At 43.6% G+C, this 23,613-nt stretch overlaps 2 protein-coding genes across 5 annotated transcripts in view; both read left to right on the top strand.

Annotated features, from left to right (window-relative positions):
* The first annotated feature begins 1,730 nt into the window (after positions 1 to 1,730).
* incenp (inner centromere protein) lies at positions 1,731 to 15,375 on the top strand. Of its 4 annotated transcripts, none has more exons than XM_029759500.1 (18): positions 1,731 to 1,942; positions 2,610 to 2,758; positions 4,144 to 4,251; positions 5,294 to 5,958; positions 6,555 to 6,606; positions 7,806 to 7,869; positions 8,148 to 8,295; positions 8,673 to 8,794; positions 9,153 to 9,290; positions 9,569 to 9,586; positions 10,124 to 10,354; positions 11,693 to 11,815; positions 12,314 to 12,471; positions 12,665 to 12,761; positions 12,992 to 13,174; positions 13,879 to 13,941; positions 14,297 to 14,450; positions 14,963 to 15,375. In XM_029759500.1, exons 1-18 carry the CDS (start codon positions 1,940 to 1,942, stop codon positions 15,145 to 15,147), a joined length of 2,661 nt encoding a protein of 886 aa, XP_029615360.1. In that variant the 5' UTR covers positions 1,731 to 1,939; the 3' UTR covers positions 15,148 to 15,375. The 4 variants fall into 4 exon arrangements, with proteins under 4 accessions (XP_029615360.1, XP_029615359.1, XP_029615362.1 ...); XM_029759499.1 differs by having other exon boundaries at positions 8,145 to 8,295; XM_029759502.1 differs by lacking the exon at positions 9,569 to 9,586.
* A 555-nt stretch (positions 15,376 to 15,930) lies between these two features.
* The window catches only part of LOC115197719 (ferritin, heavy subunit), a 20,417-nt gene continuing 12,734 nt past the window's right edge, over positions 15,931 to 23,613 (top strand). The window contains exon 1 of the mRNA XM_029759503.1: positions 15,931 to 16,037. The gene's annotated coding sequence lies outside the window, so the exon portion shown is untranslated. The remainder of the gene's footprint in view (positions 16,038 to 23,613) is intronic.

Below are 23,613 nucleotides of genomic sequence, written 5' to 3'. Positions count from 1 at the left end.
CAACCTACCTAAGCTTTGGGTCTTTATTTTAGCAGACTTCAAAGAAAAAAAACAAAGATGCATTTTCCTCCATTTTTGTTGCATGGCTTGTAAAAGGAGAGTTTTACTTCCAACTGTGATAAACATAAAGATAATATTTTCCTGAGCCTTAAATCTCTAAACATGCTTAGACTTTAATAATATTAGACTGGCTGTTATATGAATGTCAAAAATATAGTTTTTATATATTTTATATATTTGTATATATAGCCTACAGTTTACTATAGTGCAGGGATCTTCAGCTGGGGAACGATTTTTGTATTTTTTATTGAGCAGATGGTCAAGGGCCCGGAACATAATTCCAAATAATTTGAAGACTACAAATTGACCGCAAGAAGCCTAAAGAGATATAATGTTTAACTAAAACATTTCAAACCTTGCTTACGTTTGTCTACGACCACATCGTGTCTCTCTCTATTATGCGTGGGAATACTTGGGAACAGATTTCATAAATTAAAATCACTTGGACCTGATTTACTTGTGTTTTATGTCCAACAATGAAAATGCCACACACACAAAACAAATCGGGTTTGGGGATAAACGCCGAAAATAAGGTCTGAGGTTAACACAGGCTTATGAGATGTTATACGTTTAGTTATATAAGGTAATATAAGTCCGTTAACATGAGCTTTATGAATTATGAAGGATTTATGTGCTTTAAGGCTGAGTTAGTGCATACAAACAGACGCCGATAGAGAGAAATAGTAATGGCGTCCTTTAGTAGGGACTCCTCCATGGTTCGTTGGGCAACGTCTATTTATTTAATCATATTTATTGTTTATCAAGGATTCATACTGAGACCAAGGTCTCTTTTACAGATGCCCTGAATTACAGAAAATACATCAAAATATAAATACAAAATACAAGCAGAAAGAAAAACACGGTCATCAGTAATTAAGGTCCTCAGTCATCTTTCTGAATTGGCCTTGCAGCACCAAAGCATCACATTTAAGAACATTTTGAAGATTGTTCCACAAATAAGGTGCAACAAAAACTAAAAACGGATTTATTTAACTCAGTAGAGACCAAAGGAATTTCCAGCGTTACGTTAGCTGTCCTTGAGACAGGTTGCGGTATGTCTGATGTTTAGTAATGATGTTTGGTACAGTGGGATTTTTTTGTAAAAGGTCTTTATAAATGAAAACATAGCAATGAATCAACCTACGTGACACCGTAGAGGGCCAAGCAACTTTCTGGATGAGAATGCAGGGATGACTACTAAATTGTTGCACGTAGTAAAATCCTATGGAGAAAATGAATGGCGTTTTTGGATAAACGATAAAGGTATGTGGTAAACACAGGTTTAGGAGATATACGTTTTGTTCTATGATATAATCTTAATCAACGTCACTTTTTGTGTATTTTAAAGAAATTATGTAATTAAAAAAAAACATATAAAGCACATAAAGGCTTCATAATTCATAAATATCATGTCAACTAAATCATAGAACAAAAGGTATATCATCTCCTATCCCCCTTGTGTTATTAATAACCTCAGACTTTATTTTATTTATTTTTCTGCTTAATATCAGGAATAAAAAAAAACTCTCCCGTGATTGGCTGGTTTGAATCATGAAAAGACTCCGCCCCCCTCTGACACTTCCTCTTTCAATCCTATTGGTCGGTGGGAGGAGCAGAGGCTGACACGTCATTACAAACCCGTCCCTGATTCGCTTAGACAGCTCGGAACAATTTAAACGGTTTTCAGCGGCTGTTGAAGTCAAGTCGGACTAACGTTACTTTGTTGTCGTTTTGCAGAGAAATAAATGGCGGATATTACAATTTAATATATCTATCTTTTTTTATATATAGAAAGATTGTTGAGGTCACCTGTATTATAGAGTGAACTGCTATTGAAGCGAAACGGATTTTTATTTTTCTCGAAAACTGGAGGAGATTTATGGTATGGAAGTTTTTGTGTGTGGCTATCGTTAGCTAGCCATCTTTCACTTTGACTTTTAAAATCTCAACAACTCGCTAGATTGCTAAGGCAACACTGATTATCTTGTTTCTTACATGATCTGATTGTACTTTGCATATTATTACAGGATATATATATATATTTAGCTAGCTGCTAATAAAGTTGTCCGGGAGACTGGTTAAGTAGCTAGCTACTGTAGCTAGCTAGGATCCACGACCGTAGTCTAACGTTACTTGAGTTTGCGGAAATGCGCGGGTTAGCTCGAAAATTCAAAAAATGGTAGCTAGTTAAAGTTAGCTAACTAGTTAGCCACTTTGTTACTGCACGCAAGGTGTCAATGAACATTTGGTTAACTGTAACGTTTTTGTTTTGTAGGTAATGTTTGAGGGATTGGATTGTCTGGAATTGTTGTCGTGTCTCTGCGTTTTTTCCCCTCCTGCATGTGTCTTTGTGTCAGAAGTCTCGACTTGTACAATATTTTGTTATGTACGCAAAATGTCACCGTTTTGAAGTTTTTTTTTTTGGCCTTCCTCGTTAAAATGTAACTGCTTGCCAATTTAGTTGGAGCGTTAGAGTTTTGTGTGGAGATTTCACCATCCCATCAAACGTTTGAAAACAATTGATTTTTTTTCCTGTTTATTTTCACCAGGTCGCAACCATGACCTCTGTACTGTCGTCGACTCATACCCTGATGCAGATGTTTAATGGGAAGATTCAGGAGTTCGCCAACGAGATAGAAAATGTCCACATGGTGTGGCTCGAAGAGATCCAGCAGGAAGCCAACCGCATGTTCTCAAGGTAGGAGGACTGAAGTTTACAGGGAAAAAAGACCCCAACAGAATCAAATCCATTGCGGTCGGACTTCTAGTCATTTGTGTCGTAATTATTTTTTTCAAACCGTGCGCTTAAAGCATTATACAAGCACGGTACATATAGTTGATTTGATTAAAATACATAGTATGTGTTTATACTGTGTATATATGGGAAAAATACACTGTAAAAAATAGTGGCCGACCAAACGTTTTTTAGTTTTATGGGCTTTTTTTGTTTTATGTTCATTTGTTTATTTTGCTCCCCAATTTCGTGATATCCAATTGGTAGTTAGTCTTGTCCCATTGCTGCAACTCCCATACGGACTCAGGAGAGTCGAAGGTTGAGAACCGTGCATCTCCCTGAAACACGACCCTGCCAAGCCGACACACTGCTCATTAACCCGGAAGTCAGCCACATAAATGCGTCAGAGGAAACGCACCGTACAGCTGGCGACCGAAGCCAGCGTGCATGAGCGCGCTGGGACAAGCACATCCCAGCCGGCCAAACTCTCCCCTAACACGGACTACGCTGGGTCAATTGTGCGCAGCTTCATGGGTCTTCTGGTTGCGGCCCGGCTGCGACACAGCCCGGGATCGAACCCGGATATGTAGTGACGCCTCTACGCAGTGCCTTAAACCGCTGCGCCACATGGAAGGCCCCCGACCAATGCATTATTTTTTTATCGGGGACAGCCCTACACCAAACAGTACCTAACCTGTAACTCCCAGTAATCAAATCACATTATCTGGTGTAAAAATCTGTTCTTACTGTAATTTGTAATGATGGCCAGAAGGATTCATACTGCAACAGTTGACCCTTCTCTTCAGAGCCATATACACAGAGCATACAAAACATTAGGACCTTCCTAATATTTAGTTGTCAGCCCCCCTTTTCCCTCAGAACAACCTCAATACGTTGTAACTGAAAGCGTTCCACAGGAATGCTGGCATTTTTTGACGCCAAATGCTTTCCACAGTTGTGTCAAGTTGACTGAAAACTGAGTTTGGAAAGACACAGCAGCATTGCAGTTCTTGACACAAACCGGTGTGCATGTCACCTACTACCATACCCCGGCACTTCAATATTTTATCTTGCCCCATTCACCCTCTGAATGGCACACACACACAATTAATGTCTCAATTGTCTTGAGGCTTAAAAAAAATCATTCTTTAAACTGTCTCCTCCTTCTTTATCTACACTTATTGACATGGATTTAACAAGTGACATCAATAAGGCATCATAGCTTTTCACCTGGATAGTCTGTCATGGAAAGAACAGGTGTTCTTAATGTTTTGTATAGTCACAATATTTTTCCCCCTTCTTCTCCAGAACCATTCATATTCACATTTTTATTTTCCTTCCTATCTCAGTGACTTCAGTGCAGAGCCAGAACTGATGCCAAAGACTCCGTCGCAGAAGAAGAGCAACCGTAGGAAACGTCTATCCGTGGGTCAGAATGAGAACCGTACCAAGAGACGGTAGGTTATCTTCCTCCTACAGTAGGTTCCTAAGTCTCAGACAGAACAGCCTTTTTTCTTTTTATCAACTTCCATCGTGTCAGTCATCATGTGACACTGTACATTTTACTATAGGAATCATCTCCATTCACCAAGAGCATGTACCAGGAATTTGACCTTAACAATAAACAGAGTAACATCCTGACTAGACCGGTCCTGCATGTGACCTTCTTCGTGTACATTATAATTTTACCCCACCAGGCACGTTAATGACACACAGGTTTAAATACCAAAACTAACTGTGAACCCTCAATATTAATTTGAGGACAGGTTGAAACACGTATTTAGTTTTGTTCTGTAAGATGAACAGTAAGTTGTTGTTTTTTTAACTGACATCCATATGGTTGTCCTTTTTTAGCTGGTTCTTTGAAAGAATTGACCCGAAGTCATACAAAATTGTTTTTCTCTAATCCTGACGACTAATCCACAAATAAAAAAAGGGGAAACAACTCCAAAAACAAACTCTTTAATTAATCTGTCCTCGTTCATCTTTCAAGCACCCTCGTGGGTTTTTATCTTTGTGAAAACCAATGAGGTCTGCCGTAATGCCTCCCGTCAACCGTAATGCCTCCCGTCTGCCATAATGCCGCCTGGCGTCTGCCATAATGCCGCCTCCCGTCTGCTATAATGCCGCCTCCCGTCTGCTATAATGCCGCCTGGCGTCTGCTATAATGCCGCCTGGCGTCTGCTATAATGCCGCCTCCCGTCTGCTATAATGCCGCCTGGCGTCTGCTATAATGCCGCCTGGCGTCTGCTATAATGCCGCCTGGCGTCTGCTATAATGCCGCCTGGCGTCTGCTATAATGCCGCCTGGCGTCTGCTATAATGCCGCCTCCCGTCTGCTATAATGCCGCCTCCCGTCTGCTATAATGCCGCCCGGCGTCTGCTATAATGCCGCCTCCCGTCTGCTATAATGCCGCCTCCCGTCTGCTATAATGCCTCCTCCCGTCTGCTATAATACCGCCTGACGTCTGCTATAATGCTATCTTTGTCATCCCTGCAGCTTCTCAAAGGGTAAACGCAGCAACCTGCGTCGCTCCTCTGTGTCCACCTCCCTGAACCTGATAGCAGAGGATGATGGAGGATCTCCGGTCACACTGGAAGAGATCATCAAGCCCCCTCGTTCCCGCAGAGCCAAACAGACTACACAGCCTGAGGTGGCACTACCCGTATGCAGCACCCGCAAAGGAGCTGCTCAGACCATCAACTCTCAGCAGGAGGAGCCAAAGCAGATGGAGTATGAGGCTTCTGGCAAACCCATCCAGGAGGAGAGGATGCAGCCCGAGGAAGCTGAGAGGAAGAAGGAGTCGTCCAGCCCTGTCACCTCCCAGCCCCCGTGTCTAACACCTCCTCAGACCCAGAATCACATAGCTGAAGCCATAGTGAAGATCTCTGCCTCGGAGCGGCGTTCAGCAGAGCTCCAGATGAACCCCGACCCAGAGCGCTCTCCGAGCCGCACCGCCACTAAGATAGCCATCGCTGCCGGCGCCACGCCCCCGGGTCCCAGGCGGAGCTCCGTGAGACACTCCCTGACCGTGCGACGCTCCCTGGCGGGGCTGAGACACAGCATGACCCAGGAGTCTGTCCGCAGAGCCTCCAGGAGATCCTTCCTGAAGAAGAAGGCTCGTTTGGGTAGCTCCACCTGCAGCAGTAACGTCAGCGGGCACGGTGAGTGATGAGATGTGATTTGTGAGCGGGGGAGGATGGCTCATACTAATTCCTGGAATGGTGTCAAACATGTCTTTTTGATGTTTCATACCTTTCCGTTGACTCTATTCCAGCCATTTATCATGATTCGCCCTCCCCTCAACAGCCTCCACTGGATGTGAGCGATATGGTTTGGTGTACAGCCCCCCCCCCCAAAAAAATCATAAATCAGATTACTAATTTACCGCTACGCTTCAGAGCTTAGTCTGAGTTGATTGCGCCTTTTTTGTTTTTTTGCAATTTATCTCTCCATATTATGCCTTGACAATGTGTGTGTGTATGTATGTATGTATGTGTGTATATATATATATATATATATACATATACATACGTACGTACGTACGTATGTATGTATGTATGTGTATGTATGTGTATATATATGTATATGTGTGTGTGTACATATGTGTGTGTGTGTGTGTGTGTGTGTGTGTGTGTATATATACAATGTATATATATACTGTGTGTGTGTGTGTGTGTGTGTGTGTGTGTGTGTGTATATATATATTTACATTACTGTGCTAATGAATTATAGTATTGTTTTTTTCTGTCCTCTGTAGAAGATGTGTGGATGGAAACTGATGGACATGAGGTCCAGGTGCAGACTGATGGGTGAGTGAAGGCATTTATTAGGCCATTTAAAAAAAAAAAAATGTTAATCGACCATTGTCTTGTCTGAATGTATAAACACACCTGTTGTAATTGGTATGTGAATGATGTAGGCTACGGTAGGCTTGGGCGGTATACCGGGATATTTGGAAATAGCCATGAGATGATTTTACAATACTGTTAAACTATTTGCATTTTTATATATATATATATATAATATAAATAAATGTGAATATTGATAGCTACTTTTTTAAGTAAATACCTGCAGTCAACAATATGTTAGGAGATAAAGCATTCTTCATTTCACCTGTTACCATAGTTCCCAGTGTTTTTGTTTTACAAGCGCGCGCCAACGAGAGACCGGAGGAGCCGTGTGATCTAGTTACAGGATGGAATTCACAACTAACTGTTGGTCAGCTAAATATCTTATACCTAAAGTTAAACTGTCTAGAATGTGCCAAATGCTCAGTAGCTGTGGCATATGGTTTGCTAATTTAGAAGCTAGTTAGCTATCTAGCTGTGGTTATCTTCTTCCAAAAATCAAGTTTAGCTTGGTAACAGTGATCCTGGATCAAGAGCCTTGCTGTTTTAATATTTGTTTTTGTGCAGTAAACTGTTTAATATTTTAGTTGCTAACTTTCGCGTTACAATAGCGCCCCTTGTGTTCAGTGCCGGTATTACCGAATGTCCTAGTATGGCACAAGGTCGGTATGACAATCTGGATACTGATACTGCCCAAGCCTATGTAACAGTATAGCTTTCCGTCCCGCTCCTCGCCCCCTGGGCTTGAACCAGGGACCCTCTGCACACATCAACAACTGACACCATCATGAAGCATCGTTACCCATCGCGCCACAAAAGCCGCAGCCCTTGCAGAGCAAAGGGGAACAACCACTTCAGGTCTCAGAGCGAGTGACGTCGCCCGATTTGAAATGCTATTAGCGCGCACCACCGCTAACTAACTAGCCATTTCACACCGGCTACACCTAGACTAAAGAGGGGTATTCATTAAGAACTGAACGGAATCTAACAGACGCAAACTGAACAAAAACCAAGGGGGAAACGACCTGAATTTGTCCAACAGAACGTCTTCGTTGCACTTTTTTGTTGTTGTTGCTTGTGAAACGTTTTTTGTAACGGTGTGCGACTAATTAATACACCCTAGGTTATTATGCATCTGATTTTGCTGTTGTGTATGGCAGGGTGTTGTCAGAGGAGCCTGCGAAGACTGATACTCACAGCCCAGCTCCTGAGACTTCTCCCGAGGTAGGAAACATCCACATTGTACCTAAATGATACATTTATCTAAAATATCCTTTTTATGTCAGGCTTAGGGTCAATTCACAAAGTAGAAGGAAAGTTCCAATTCAGATGTTCCTCATTTACTTCCTGAAATGGAATTGACCCCCCCCCCCAATCCTGATTTTAGTAGTTGATGTCTGTCTGGCTCTACTGTTTCTGTCTGTTCCTCATGTAAATATATTGATGATCATAGTGAAATGATTCCCTAAAGTCATTTATTTTTTTATTTTTTATTTGAGCAGGAGAACACGGTGCAGAACCACCCAGGGGTTCTCAGTGGTGCAGAGGTTCGTCGTTTCACTCGCTCCATGGCCCAGACCACTCCCACCGTGCCGCCGCCAGCCTCCATCATCAGCAAAGCCAAGACCGCCACGCCAGACTCTGGATCAGGTACAGACCATCATTAACTCACACACACACACACTCATCAGCAAAGACTGGCACACATACCAGAAGCTGCGCCACGTACATGCATGTAGAGCATGGTGTGTGCAACGCCAGGGTTGTGGGTTCGATTCCCACGGGGGACCAGTACAAAAAAAAAATGCATGAAATGTATGCATTCACTACTGTAAGTCGCTCTGAATAAGAGCATCTGATAAATGACTAAAATTTAAAAATCTCTCCCCCCCTGTCTTCTGAATCATGCTTGTAACGTCAATAGGTTACAGCTATGCTTTAGAGAGGGAGGGCCATGTAGCCAACGTGTGTGTCTGTGGCAAAAGTATTTAGATGTATTGGTGGGTTAACAGGTTTGTGTTCCCTAGATGGTAGTGGTAAGAAGCCACCGTCAAGTCTTGGTCCTCGTCTCAGTGCCAAGCGCAGAGCAGCTGCCGATGAATTCCAGAGCCCAAGGAAGAAGCCATCGCCTCCTGTTAAGAGCCAGAGTGTAAGAACCAAGATATCAAAGCTTTTCTTCACAACAACTAGCTGTGTCTTGCCTGGCGTAGAACCTGCCAGTACTCCCAAAGAGTGAAGATATTAACTCTGGGCTTATCATTGTAAAGTTAATTTTTGAAATCCATTTTGTAGGTTTACGTTCTGAAGCAAGTGTTTTTTTTTTCTCTCTCCTTTTTTTCTTCTAAAATATTGTAAAGTTAACTTGCCATGAATGGACCCCTACCGTGCTTCTACATCTGCATTGCTTGCTGTTTGGGGTTTTAGGCTGGGTTTCTGTACAGCACTTTGAGATATCAGCTGATGTAAGGGCTATATAAATACATTTGATTTGATGTTGTCTACTGTAGGTGAGGCCCAACATGAGGTCGTTCCTCCACACTGTCCAGAAGAACCAGATGCTGATGATGACCCCCAGCTCTCTGGGTCGCAACACGGTCATGAAGTCCTTCATTAAACACACCACGCCAGGCAGAGCCGACCTCAAGGTTAGTCTACAGATCACTACTCGTTTTAGGGGCTCCCCAATTTTTTTGCGACGTGATATTTCCTGAATAATTCCCTGCCTTTGTGACATTATCCTCAAATATCATTAAAATTGGCCCATCTCTCTCTCCCCCCCTATGTTGTCATGATCACATCATAACCATTTTGTGATCATTTTTTTAGCCAAACGTTTTGGAAGTTTTAAAAACAAATCACAATGTTACCAGACGACATATGTAGCCTTGTTAATTGGATCTCTCTTTCCCTGTCCCCTCTACAGTCAGGCTGTGGTGTAGTGGTATGTATCAGAGTAATATGGTGTGGTATGTGTGAGGGGGGGTGGTGTTTGGTATTTGTGTGCTCTAACTGGTACACGCCACTTGTCGTCCCCCACACCATCTGAGTTAACGTTGGGTTCTAAGGGGCAAAAAAGGCTGGGGCTTTTGTGATTTTTAGATTTCATCAGATTTATGTCTAACGTGTTTTTAGGGCACCTACACACATCAAGCGCTTTACCGGCTCTTTGCAAGAACATAAGTGTGCCTCCTCACTAACTAAATGAAATACAAGGACTTGGCCTTTTTTTCTCCCCCCTGCTGCAAATGTGTCTAGGTGCCCTTCAGATGGATTTTAATTTAGAAGTCACCCGTGGTGCCTTTAGTCCCATATTAGTCTTATTCCCTCTTCATGGGTTCCCCTTTCCATTTAAAAATAATACTACCACGGATTCACTCAGTCCCAAATGAGATGCCACTAGAATGTAAAAAAAACAAAAAATAAACATGTTTAATGCCATGTAACTCTTATCAGATTCCTAAGTGTAATTTTCTTCTAGGAAAGAGAACGCCTGAAACTGGAAGCACTAAAGAAGAAGCAAGAGCAAGAAGAAGAGAGGAAGAAGAAGATGGACGAAGACAAGAGGAGAAAACAGGAAGAGATGAAGAAGAAGAGGGATGAGCGGCTGCGGAGGGTAGTCGAGGCCCGGGTGAAGGAGGAACAGAAAGAGGAGGAGAAAAAAAAGAAGATTGAGCAGAAGATGCTTCAGATTGATGAGAAACACGACAAGGTGAGATGAGACGCGGGGCGGGGTGGGGTGAGATGAGACGCGGGGCGGGGTGGGGTGAGATGAGGACGCGGGGCGAGATGAGACGAGGGGCGGGGCGAGATGAGACGCGGGGCGGGGTGAGATGAGGACGCGGGGCGAGATGAGGACGAGGGGCGGGGCGGGATGAGACGAGGGGCGGGGCGGGATGAGACGAGGGGCGGGGCGGGATGAGACGAGGGGCGGGGCGAGATGAGACGAGGGGCGGGGCGAGATGAGGGGCGGGGCGAGATGAGACGCGGGGTGAGGTGAGGACGCGGGGTGAGGTGAGGATGAGGGGCGGGGTGAGATGAGGGGCGGGGTGAGATGAGGGACGGGGTGAGATGAGGGGCGGGGTGAGATGCGGACGAGGGGCGGGGCGGGTGCGGACGAGGGGCGGGGTGAGATGCGGACGAGGGGCGGGGTGAGATGCGGACGAGGGGCGGGGTGAGATGAGGGGCGGGGTGAGATGTGGACGAGGGACGGGGTGAGATGAGGGACGGGGTGAGATGAGGACGAGGGGCGGGGCGGGTGCGGACGAGGGGCGGGGCGGGGGCGGGGTGAGATGCGGACGAGGGGCGGGGTGAGATGCGGACGAGGGGCGGGGTGAGATGCGGACGAGGGGCGGGGTGAGATGAGGGGCGGGGTGAGATGAGGGGCGGGGTGAGATGCGGACGAGGGGCGGGGCGGGTGCGGACGAGGGGCGGGGCGGGTGCGGACGAGGGGCGGGGCGGGGTGAGATGCGGACGAGGGACGGGGTGAGATGCGGACGAGGGACGGGGTGAGATGCGGACGAGGGACGGGGCGGGGTGAGATGCGGACGAGGGGCGGGGTGAGATGCGGACGAGGGGCGGGGTGAGATGAGGGGCGGGGTGAGATGTGGACGAGGGACGGGGTGAGGTGAGGGGCGGGGTGAGATGTGGACGAGGGACGGGGTGAGATGAGGGGCGGGGTGAGATGCGGGGCGGGGTGAGATGCGGACGAGGGGCGGGGTGAGATGCGGACGAGAAACGGGGCGGGGTGAGATGCGGACGAGGGGCGGGGTGAGATGCGGACGAGGGGCGGGGCGGGGTGAGATGCGGACGAGAAACGGGGCGGGGTGAGATGCGGACGAGGGGCGGGGTGAGATGCGGACGAGAAACGCCACTTTACTGAATGATGAACGGATGACATCTGACGCAGAGGTGAAGCTACGGTAATGCGGTCGTGTTCATTTGGGCACAAACCGCCTTACATTGGAGTGCAAAGGGAAGATACTATCTGAACTTGTCCAATAGGAAACTCTCTTGTTTTCGTAAAACTATTTTTCCCCTGTTCCCGCAGCTGCGAGTAGAGCGCATGGCAGAGGAGAAAGCCAAAAAGAAGGTGGCCAGCAAACGCCAGGAGGAGCTGGAACTGAGGAGGAAGATGGAGGAGGACGGCAGGAGGAAGAAGATTCAACAGTCTGTAAGACACTCCTACCATTGTTTATGTTGAACTTAATTTTTTTATCTACTTTCCATTTAGTAGTAGTAGTAGTAGTAGTAGTAGTTGTTATTAAGTTCATGTTTTAAGTATCCCTATATTTCTGTTATTACGGGGCTGTCGCTCAGTCAAGAGTGTGCCTGCGCAGGAAGTCTGTTCGTTGATGGACCTAGCCGTGAGTGTAATGGCTACCTTGTAGTGTGTTCATACGGTATAGTAAACTTTGTTCAACTGGAGCCTTGTCGTTGTGTCATTTCCAGTTAACAGTAGTAGGATTTATTTTGTAATAGGCAGATATTGGAGAGGTAGACAGAATGCCGCCCATAGGAGAGGTAGAATCCGTACCCAGTCTTGACATTGCCCGCTAGACCAGCCCCAAGGACAGCCATTTTGTTGGGGTGTTTTTTTATTTTTTATTATTGAATTGGATGCCTCCTTGAAGGCGCATGTGGATTGTTAAATGTTTGACCCTTGACCCAGGAGGAGGAGGAGAAGCGTCAGCAGGAGCTGCAGGCAAAGAGGAGAGCCGAAGAAGAGCAGGAGAGGGCTCGTAAGATGACTGAGGCCCGACGAGCACTGGAGCTGAAGAAAGAACTAGAGAAAGAACTGGAGAGAGACAGACAAGCATCTGCCGAGAGGTAGTTTTCCTGTTACGGAATTACGACAACTGTAAAATGACTGACAACTGCTGATTTGTAAAATGGACTTTTGTTTGATCTTCTATCAAACTGGCATTGCCATCGTTTTTTGTTGATGTTCGAAGCTTTGGACTGTGAATTGTTTGTTTTTAATGTGGAGACGGCTGCTGCTGAAATATTGTGTCTGTTTCAGGGAGCGGGTAGAGAGAGAGAAGGCCATTGCTCTTCAGAGAGAAGTGGAGAGAGCTGCCCGGGAGAAGGAGAGAAGAGAGTTGGAGAAGAGGAAGAAGGTAAGTCATGCAGCTTCAACCCGTCTTGTCTTGTTTGGATTAACCATTCATTTAACATGTCTGTTCCTGTCTTTAAACATTGTGTAGACTTGGTTTGAAGTTACTTTCAGATTTGTACATAACATTTAAAAGGTGTTAATATCGGGGACTTTGTACATGTACACTTTCGGTTAGAAGACGCTAACGGTAGGTTGAAGTATTAATGAAACATTTTTTTATTCTGTCAATAGGAGGAGCAACAGAGGCAGGCTGAGGAGGAGAGACAGCGAGAAGCTGAGCGACTCGCGGAGAGACAGCGAGAAGCGGAGACACAGCGAGAAGCTGAGAGACTCGCGGAGAGACAGCGAGAAGCTGAGAGACTCGCGGAGAGACAGCGAGAAGCCGCTAAGAGCCACCTGACTGCTGAAGTTCAGGTGAGAACACTTTCTCTACTTTGACAGGTAAAATCAATCTGGTAGTAGCTCCGCTTGTCCTCTGATATGTTAGGTGGGAGTTTCACCATATTGCTTATACCAATCAAATCCTCTCAGATCTCCACTAGGGAGGAAAGAGCATCAACTAGATCAACCCCCGGGTCCATTTAGTGGGATGGTCGTGGGGCCGGAAGATGATTACAAAATAATATGTCAAGCCCAAATTGACGGCAAGAAGCCCAAACAACAGATATTTGACACACAAAAAAAAGAATAATTTCAAACTTTTCTTACATGTGTATTGCGATCACATCTTTCTATTATGCGTGGGAATACTTGGGAATAGATTTCAAAAATGAAAATCACTTGGTGTTGATTTTCCTGGTGTTTTGTCCAACGATGACACTTTGTTGGCTGCCGGTTTGGGGGGGGACCCTGGTGTCGGGCCACGGGGAAGAGGTGGGATTGGCCCCAACATATGACTATAACATCGAGGAAGGGGCGCTTGTGGTTTTGAATGTAAACTTTTTTTCCCCATCTTCCTAATTGTCCATTGGGGCTGGAAGGTGTTGAAGCCTAATGGTTTTGTCAGTAATAATTTTCCTAATCTCTGCAAAGTCTTGTGTATCTCATTGGAGGATATTGATCCTGTGGTAGATGTATAGACCAATGTTCGTGTGCACTTCTCCTGTTCCCTCCTATAGCCCGTGGTGTTGAAGACGCCTGCAGGGAAGGGAGGAGTCCTCAACGTCACTGTGGATATCGAGGTATGGATAACACTCTCCGTTAGAGCCATAGTCGGTAGAGCGTGGCGCTTGCAACGCCGAGGTTGTTGGGTTCGATTCCCGGGGGGGGGGCCACTCGTACGTAAAATGTACGCAAACATGACTAAGTCGCTTTTGGATAAAAGCATCTGATAAATGGAAGTATGTCTAGTCTGTTGTAGGAGATGAGGACTCACTCTCAATGTGACTTGTCATGTTGCTGGACCTACTTTATCAATCCAATCCTTAGCTGGGTGCAGAAATCACACCAACTTGTCTGTTTTTAATTCTAAGAGAAGAATAAATGATAAAACACATATTTATGTAATCCCTGATTTTTGTCTTCCTGCCCTTGCAGCAGTCTCCCCAGTCATATGAGATCACTCCTAAGGGGGGCAACAAGCCTGTTGTTCTCAACACCAACCCTGAGGACTATGGGATGGATCAGAACAGTGATGACTCTACCGATGACGAATCCGCACCAAGGAAACCCATCCCCACATGGGCTGAGGGTACGTTTTACTGACTTATTTAGGCCTCGTAGCAACACACGGGTGCATAACCCCTCCGCACAAGGCCTCGTAGCAACACACGGGTGCATAACCCCTCCGCACAAGGCCTCGTAGCAACACGCGGTGCATAACCCCTCCGCACAAGGCCTCGTAGCAACACGCGGTGCATAACCCCTCCGCACAAGGCCTCGTAGCAACACGCGGTGCATAACCCCTCCGCACAAGGCCTCATTGATGCCTGTTTACTGTGCTCTTAAAGGAATAGTTTGAGATTTTGGTAATAAAGCTGGTGGGGAGGGGTTTCTACATACCCAGAGTCGGGTGAACTCATGGATGCCATTTTAATGTCTCTGCGCAGTTTGAAGGAAAGTTAAGAGTTTATGGTGCCGTTGCTAACTAGCCATTAGCACAACGACTGGAAGCATGATGGCAAAGTACCAGCTTTTAATACCTACAAGAACCAAGGCCTTAGTCGTGATGCTAAAGTGAACTCATTCTTCCCTCCCCTCTAGGCAACCAACTGAAGCAGTCTATGATGAAGCAATATTTCCACCCAGTTGATGTGGATTCACACTACGGGGCGATTGAACCGCCAAAGCTGGACCGCATCTTCTGCAAGAGCAAACCTCGCTACTTTAAACGTACCAGCTCTGCTGTCTGGCACTCACCACCTCGAATGGGAGCTCTACCCCTTTAAACACTGGGAACTGGGATAAAATTTGTTTTTATTTTTCATTTTGGTTATGTTCGTTCTTTCATGTATTATATTAAGAATCCCTAGCTGGTGGACACTTGAAGAGAAGTCCAGTAAGTGTAAGGAATATAGAACTTTTTCTTTACCTTTTTTCTTTTTAATTCTTTTAAAAAATAAATCTTGTATAAATTTTTACATTTCTTCTGAATAAAATGGATATAACATCTCCAACTTTTTGAAGATGGTCATTTAAAAAAAAAAAAGTTGTTCACATGAAGGGAAATCCATCGAAACTATTTGACAGTCAAGGATCACAACTTGGAAGTTAACTGTACAACCAATTTATTTAAAAAAAACAAGTGACTTGTGGGTTAAACATGAGTCACTCATCTGTGCAGAAATAGCTGGTGGTTTCAACTAACCACAAACGTTATTCTATATAGTGTAACAATATAATTTACATTAAAATACATTTTCTGCACATTGAAAAAAAAAAGAATCAGGTATATCTCATACAAGTAGCTCACACATGTGAATACGGATATAATCTGTTTTTTGTATCCCTGACTCCTTTTTATTTTTATTAGAGCGCTGTAAATATGCATTTATTGAATTGTGATTTATAACGCATTAATGAGCACTACATTCTGTTTTTACATTTTATAAATATGGAGACGGGACTACACTACAGCATTTTAAAATGAACATGTTTTGTCAGTGTTGAGGACTTTAATTCTGAAAGAAAAGGGTAGGTGATGCTGTAGTCCGTCGGAAACAAACTCACCCAGTCAACACAGCCTTTATATTATTCATGTATTTAACCTTTTATTTAACTGGGTGAGTGGAAACCGTCTGGAGAGAGTCGAGCAGCAGACCGTCGTACCCCTCCCGAGGTAACAGGGTGTTTCTACTATCATTTCTAATTTAGCTGTATTATATTATTATTATTATTACGAGGCTGTATTTATTGCATTATTGATCCACTTTTGCACCTCTGTTATTAGATAGCTAACGTTACCTGTTAGCGACAATAACCTTGACTAGTTTTATAAGCGCCTTGTCATGGATCATAAGGGAGCAGGCGAAATAAACTAGATTAACTAAAGTTAATAACCTCGTTAAATATCCGAGCTGTTTCTTATTATTATTAGATAAGGACGTTGTACACTCGTAAACCCGTATTATCGGCATATTCTACAGCGTTTAACAAATATATCACCTTGTCGTAAAAAATGTTAGCTAACCGGTTAGCATTTAGCATGTTTGACATTTCAGTGGAAATACTGACGTTACTACGATCAGCTTTTTGATAAGCGGGTTTTTATTTTATTTATTTCACCTTTATTTAACCAGGTTGGTTAGTTGAGAACAAGTTCCCATTTACAACTGCGACCTGGCCAAGATAAAGCAAAGCAGTTTGACACAAACAACAACACACAGTTACACATGGAGTAAACAACAACACAGAGTTACACATGGAATAAACAACAACACAGAGTTACACATGGAATAAACAACAACACAGAGTTACACATGGAATAAACAACAACACAGAGTTACACATGGAATAAACAACACAGAGTTACACATGGAATAAACAACAACACAGAGTTACACATGGAATAAACAACAACACAGAGTTACACATGGAATAAACAACAACGCAGAGTTACACATGGAATAAACAACAACAGTTACACATGGAGTAAACAACAACACAGTTACACATGGAGTAAACAACAACAGTTACACATGGAATAAACAACACAGAGTTACACATGGAGTAAACAACAACACAGAGTTACACATGGAGTAAACAACAACACAGAGTTACACATGGAGTAAACAACACAGTTACACATGGAGTAAACAACACAGTTACACATGGAGTAAACAACAACACAGTTACACATGGAGTAAACAACAACACAGTTACACATGGAGTAAACAACACAGTTACACATGGAGTAAACAACACAGTTACACATGGAGTAAACAACACAGTTACACATGGAGTAAACAACAACACAGTTACACATGGAGTAAAACAACAACACAGTTACACATGGAGTAAACAACACAGAGTTACACATGGAGTAAACAACAGTTACACATGGAGTAAACAACACAGTTATACATGGAGTAAACAACAACAGTTACACATGGAGTAAACATAACATAGTCAATAATACAGTTTAGCAAAAAACTGTCCCGTATTATAGGCATACGGCCCTCAGTTATTGACCACCTTACTATTTTATTCAATTACAAGATATGTCCGTTTTTAACTTAGGATACGAGGACGGTGTCTCTTTTTTTAAACTAAGGGATTACCAGATAGTTGAGTATAGTAACGTTAGTTGGCGAGCCTTCCAAGAGAAATGACTTGCCTGTCCAACTTATCATAGCGTAGCCCTGTAGGTTCTTCACCAACATCTTCTGTGTTGTAACCAAATAATGTCTCTCTTTATTTTTACAGATTAATCTTATTGTTTGAGAAAGTAGATATGTTTAATACTAACATATAAATGACTATGCTGGATATTAAATGGTGTGTGTAGACTGTCGTGCAGTAGAATTTTACAATATACAGCGCGTCTCACAAAATGTGTGTGTGTATACAGTTGAAGTCGGAAGTTTACATGCACCTTAGCCAAATACATTTAAACTCAGTTTTTCACAATTCCTGACATTTAATCCTAGTAAAAATGTCCTGTCTTAGGTCAGTTAGGATCACCACTTTATTTTAAGAATGTGAAATGTCAGAATAATAGCAGAGAGTGATTTATTTCAGATTTTATTTCTTTCATCACATTCCCAGTGGGTCAGAAGTTTACATACACTCAATTAGTATTTGGTAGCATTGCCTTTAAATTGTTAACTTGGGTCAAATGTTTCGGGTAGCCTTCCACAAGCTTCCCACAATAAGTTGGGTGAACTTTGGCCAATTCCTCCGGAATGACCTGGTGTAACTGAGTCAGGTTTGTAGGCCTCCTTGTTTGCACACGCTTTTTCAAGCCACTCCAATACCTTGACTTTGTTGTCCTTAAGCCATTTTGCCGCAACTTTGGAAGTATGCTTGGGGTCATTGTCCATTTGGAAGACCCATTTGCGACCAAGCTTGAACTTCCTGACTGATGTCTTGAGATGTTGCTTCAATATATCCACATCATTTTCCTTTCCTCATGACGCCATCTATTTTGTGAAGTGCACCAGTCCCTCCTGCAGCAAAGCACCCCCACAACATGATGCTGCCACCCCCATGCTTCACGGTTGGGATGGTGTTCTTCGGCTTGCAAGCCTCCCCCTTTTTCCTCCAAACATAACGATGGTCATTATGGCCAAACAGTTCTATTTTTGTTTCATCAGACCAGAGGACATTTCTCCAAAAAGTACTATCTTTGTCCCCATGTGCAGTTACAAACCGTAGTCTGGCTTTTTTATGGCTGTTTTGGAGCAGTGGCTTCTTCCTTGCTGAGCAGCCTTTCAGGTTATGTCGATTTTGGACTCATTTTACTGTGGATATAGATACTTTTGTACCCGTTTCCTCCAGCATCTTCACAAGGCCCTTTGCTGTTGTTCTGAGATTGATTTGCAGTTTTCGCACCAAAGTACGTTCATCTCTAGGAGACAGAACGCGTCTCCTTCCTGAGATGTATGACGGCTGCGTGGTCCCATGGTGTTTATACTTGCGTACTATTGTTTGTACAGATGAACGTGGTCCCTTCAGGTGTTTGGAAATTGCTCCCAAGGATGAACCAGTCTTTTAGAGGTCTACAATTTTTTTTCTGAGGTCTTGGCTGATTTCTTTTGATTTTCCCATGATGTCAAGCAAAGAGGCACTGAGTTTGTAGGTAGGCCTTGAAATACATCCACAGGTACACCTCCAATTGATTCAAATGATGTCAATTAGCCTATCAGAATCTTCTAACGCCATGACACCATTTTCTGGAATTTTCCAAGCTGTTTAAAGGCACAGTCAACTTAGTGTATGAACTTCTGACCCACTGGAATTGTGATATAGTGGATTATAAGTGAAATAATCTGTCTGTAATCAATTGTCGGAAAAATTATTTGTGTCACGCACAAAGTAGATATCCTAACCGACTTGCCAAAACTATAGTTTGTTAACAACAAATTTGTGGAGTGGTTGAAAAACGAGTTTTAATGACTCCAACCTAAGTGTATATAAACTTCTCACTTCAACTGTATAATCATGACGTTGATAAGGTTATAAATAATGATTTTTAATTGAAATAATTGTATCCTTAAAAATGTGCTTTCATCAAAGAATCCTCCATTTTCAGCAATTGCAGCCTTGCAGACCTTTGGCATTCTAGTTGTCAATTTGTTGAGGTAATCTGAAGTAGTGATGGGTTGTTCGTGAACGAGTCGCCTCTAAGAGCTCTTGTAGGTGAACGTTGGGATCCGGCTCGCATGTCAGAAGAGCCGAATCTTTTAATAAAAATATTGAAAAAATATATATATGAATAATCAAAAGATTTAAATGAATAGAATGAACTAATTCAAAGAATGAAAAAAGTAATAAAATATTATAGGCCTAAATGCTCAAGCGCACACATTCGTTCTGTCTGCTCAGACTAACAGCCTCACCTGTTATTCCTGTCAATCAGACACGCAGTGTCAACCAATGAACCAAATTTGCGTGAGGGAGGGCCGAGCCAACTCACTCACAGTCACACACTTAGCAGCGAGGAGAGAGAGGAAGGACAGCTGGGAAAACAACAGCTGGAAAATGAGTCGGAAGCACAGTAGAATCTGGATGTATTTTAATAATGTAGACAACGTTAGAACACAGTGTAGAATTTGCCAAAACAAAATCTCATATTAAGCCGGTTCTACGCACAACCTACACCGACATATGTGAACTGTGCACCCAACTGTGAAGCTAGCTGTAGCGGAGCTTGGAGAAACTAGCGGGTCTGCTAGTGATAGTGGTGGAGCCAGGACCTCCACACGTGGAGATGTATCCACTCAGTCCAGTAGACCTGCTAGAGATAGTGGTGGAGATGTATCCACTCAGTCCAGTAGACCTGCTAGAGGTAGTGGTGGAGATGTATCCACTCAGTCCAGTAGACCTGCTAGAGATAGTGGTGGAGATGTATCCACTCAGTCCAGTAGACCTGCTAGAGATAGTGGTGGAGATGTATCCACTCAGTCCAGTAGACCTGCTAGAGATAGTGGTGGAGATGTATCCACTCAGTCCAGTAGACCTACTCCGCCACCCACCCACGGCAACACAGTCTTCTATGGACCAGTTTATGCCAAACGTCTATGTCTGTATCAAAACAAGGCCAAATTGATATTGCATCGGCTAAAATGATTGCCACCGATTTCCAGCTATTTGCGATCGAGGAGGACAGAGGTTTAAGAAATTAAAGCAATAGTCTAAATCCAATGTACACATTTCCAAGCAGGAAAACCCCTTTCAAAATCACTTATTCCACAACTGTACGAGAGCACACAGGCTTAAGTGCGGGAAAGAGTCCAAAAAGCTACTGCAGTTTGCCTTACCACTGACTGCTGGACATCAAGGGTAACCAGTTCTTACATGTCGGTTACATGTCACTTCATTGAAGAATTTTTAATGTCTAGCTGTCTTCTGGACTGCTTTGCGTTCAGCAACAGACACACCTCAGAGAACTTGGCAGAGGAACTGTTGAGAGTGGCCAGAGAATAGCAAGTAGATGGTAAAGTGGTCTGTTGTGTTAGCGACAATGCAGCCAACTTAACCATGCTGCTAACATAACCATGACAATGCTGCTAACATAACCATGACAATGCAGCTAACATAACCAAAGCCATGAACATTTTAAAATGGACCCATTATCCATGTCTTGTCCACACAATCAACCTGATTTGTAAAAGGATACTCTGAAGGTGATGAAGCCCACTGTGGATAAAGTGAAAGCAGCTGTGGAATACTTCCACAGGAGCACAGTAGGTGCTGAAAAACAAAAGTCTACACAATTGCCAGATGGGGATGCCTGAGCTGAGGCCTAAACAAGACTGCACTACAAGGTGGAATTCAACAACATTTTATATGTTGAAGCGGTTTCTTGAGTCAAAGGATGCCATCATCTATACCCTGGCCATTGTCAATGCACCTGTTGATGCTCTGACCCAAGAGGAATGGGAGGTGATGGAGGAGGTGTGCAGAGTCCTGGTACCCTTTGAGCAGGTCACTGTGGAGATCAGTGGAGAGCCAGCACCTCCACACGTGGAGATGAATCCACTCAGTCAACTAGACCTGCTAGAGATAGTGGTGGAGCCAGTACCCACTCAGTCCAGTAGACCTGCTAGAGATAGTGGTGGAGATGTATCCACTCAGTCCAGTAGACCTGCTAGTGATAGTGGTGGAGCCAGTATCCACTCAGTCCAGTAGACCTGCTAGAGATAGTGGTGGAGCCAGCACCTCCTCAGTAAGCAGTTATTACTACCTCATTATTTAATCCAGTATTATATATATATATATATATATAGATGAGAATGTAGTATCAGTAGACAAAACATGAACCTGAACTAATAAGTTACTGTTCTCTCTCTTCAGCTATGTGACAGCCTCAAAAATGATACTCTTGTGTAAAGGGTCTGCAGCGAATCACAGCCAACCGCCAGAGAGGAAGCAAACGTAACCACAGGACGTGACAGAGTGGATGGACCCTATGTTCATCAATGGACAGCAAGATACACAGAATGGAATATAATTTAATATACATTAAAAAAGTTATACTTTAAATGCAAACGTTTAATAGCATTCTTTTTTTCATAACAAACCAGTGCATTTTTAAATACATTGTGGTTAATGCTAGAGTATGATTTCATTTAATAATTTCATTAGAATTGGTTTAACACCAATCATAGTCAAACTATCGCAAACTGTTTGACTTGAAAAAATACAAAAACATATATATATTTTTTTTAAAGAGCCGACTCTTTTTGGTGAGCTGAGCCAAACGAGCTGAGTCACTGAAAAGAGCCAGAATGCCCATCACTAATCTGAAGGGATTTCACCCCATGTTTCCTGAGGCACCTCCCACAAATTGGATTGGCTTGATGGGCACTTCTTACGTACTATATGGTCAAGCTGCTCCCACAACAGCTCAATAGGGTTGAGATCCGGTGACTGTACTGGCAACTCCATTATAGACAGAATACCAGCTGACTGCTTATTCCCTAAATAGTTATTGCATAGTTTGGAGCTGTGCTTTGGGTCATTGTCCTGTTGTAGGAGGAAATTGGCTCCAGTTAAGCGCCGTACACAGGGGATGGCATGGCGTTACAAAATGGAGTCCTTCTTCAAGATCCCTTTTACCCTGTACAAATCTCCCACTTTACCACCACCAAAGCACCCCCAGACCATCACATTGCCTCCACCATGATGACAGATGGCGTCAAGCACTCCTCCAGCATCTTTTCATTTTATCTGCGATCCGAACACCTCAAACTTAGATTTGTCTGTCCATAACACTTTTTTCCCAATCTTCCTCTGTCCAGTGTCTGTTTTCTTTTGCCCATCTTAATCTTTTTATTTTTATTGGCCAGTCTGAGATATGGCTTTTTCTTTGCAACTCTGCCTAAAAGGCCAGCATCCCGGAGTCGCCTCTTCACTGAGACTGGTGTTTTGCGGTTACTATTTAATGAAGCTGCCAGTTGAGGACTTGTGAGGCGTTTGTTTCTCAAACTAGACACTCTAATGTACTTGTCCTCTTGCTCAGTTGTGCACTGGGGCCCCCCACTCCTCTTTCTATTCTGGTTAGAGCCAGTTTGTGCTGTTCTTTGAAGGGAGTAGTACACAACGTTGTACGAGATCTCACATGGAATAGCCTCCATTTCTCCGAACAAGAATAGACTGACGAGTTTCAGAAGAAAGATCTTTGTTTCTGGCCATTTTGAGCCTGTAATCAAATCCACAAATGCTAACGCTCCAGATACTCAACTAGTCTAAAGGCCAGTTTTATTGATGCTTTAATCAAGACAACAGTTTTCAGCTGAGCTAACATAATTTCAAAAGTGTTTTCTAATGATCAATTAGCCTTTTTAAAATGATAAACTTGGATTAGCTAACACAACGTGCCATTGGAACACAGGAGTGATGGTTGCTGATAATGGGCCTCTGTACGCCTATGTAGATATTCCATTACAAATCTGCCGTTTCCAGCTACAATAGTCATTTACAACATTAACAATGTCTACACTGTATTTCTGATTAATTTTATGTTATTTTAATGGACTTTTATTTTTATATTTGTTTATATTGCCCCTTTTCTGCTATAACAGCCTCCACTCTTCTGGGAAGGCGTCCCACTAGATATTGAAACATTGCTGCGGGGACTTGCTTCAATTCAGTCACAAGAACATTAGTGAGGTTGGTAACTGATGTTGCGAGCTTAGGCCTGGCTCGCAGTTGTTCCAATTCATTCCAAAGGTGTTCGATGGGTTTGAGGT

The sequence above is a fragment of the Salmo trutta genome, chromosome 7 (assembly GCF_901001165.1).
Source record: "Salmo trutta chromosome 7, fSalTru1.1, whole genome shotgun sequence".
NCBI lineage: Eukaryota > Metazoa > Chordata > Actinopteri > Salmoniformes > Salmonidae > Salmo > Salmo trutta.
The sequence above is the reverse complement of the archived record's forward strand: the minus strand, read 5'-3'. Positions and strand labels throughout refer to the sequence as shown.

What these genes read in the sequence shown, in the direction of transcription:
- incenp (XM_029759499.1), top strand. An exon ending in CTCCTGAGACTTCTCCCGAG is followed by an intron (nt 7,870 to 8,144) that starts GTAGGAAACATC and finishes TTTTTATTTGAG; the next exon opens with CAGGAGAACACGGTGCAGAA. An exon ending in TTGATGAGAAACACGACAAG is followed by an intron (nt 10,355 to 11,692) that starts GTGAGATGAGAC and finishes CTGTTCCCGCAG; the next exon opens with CTGCGAGTAGAGCGCATGGC.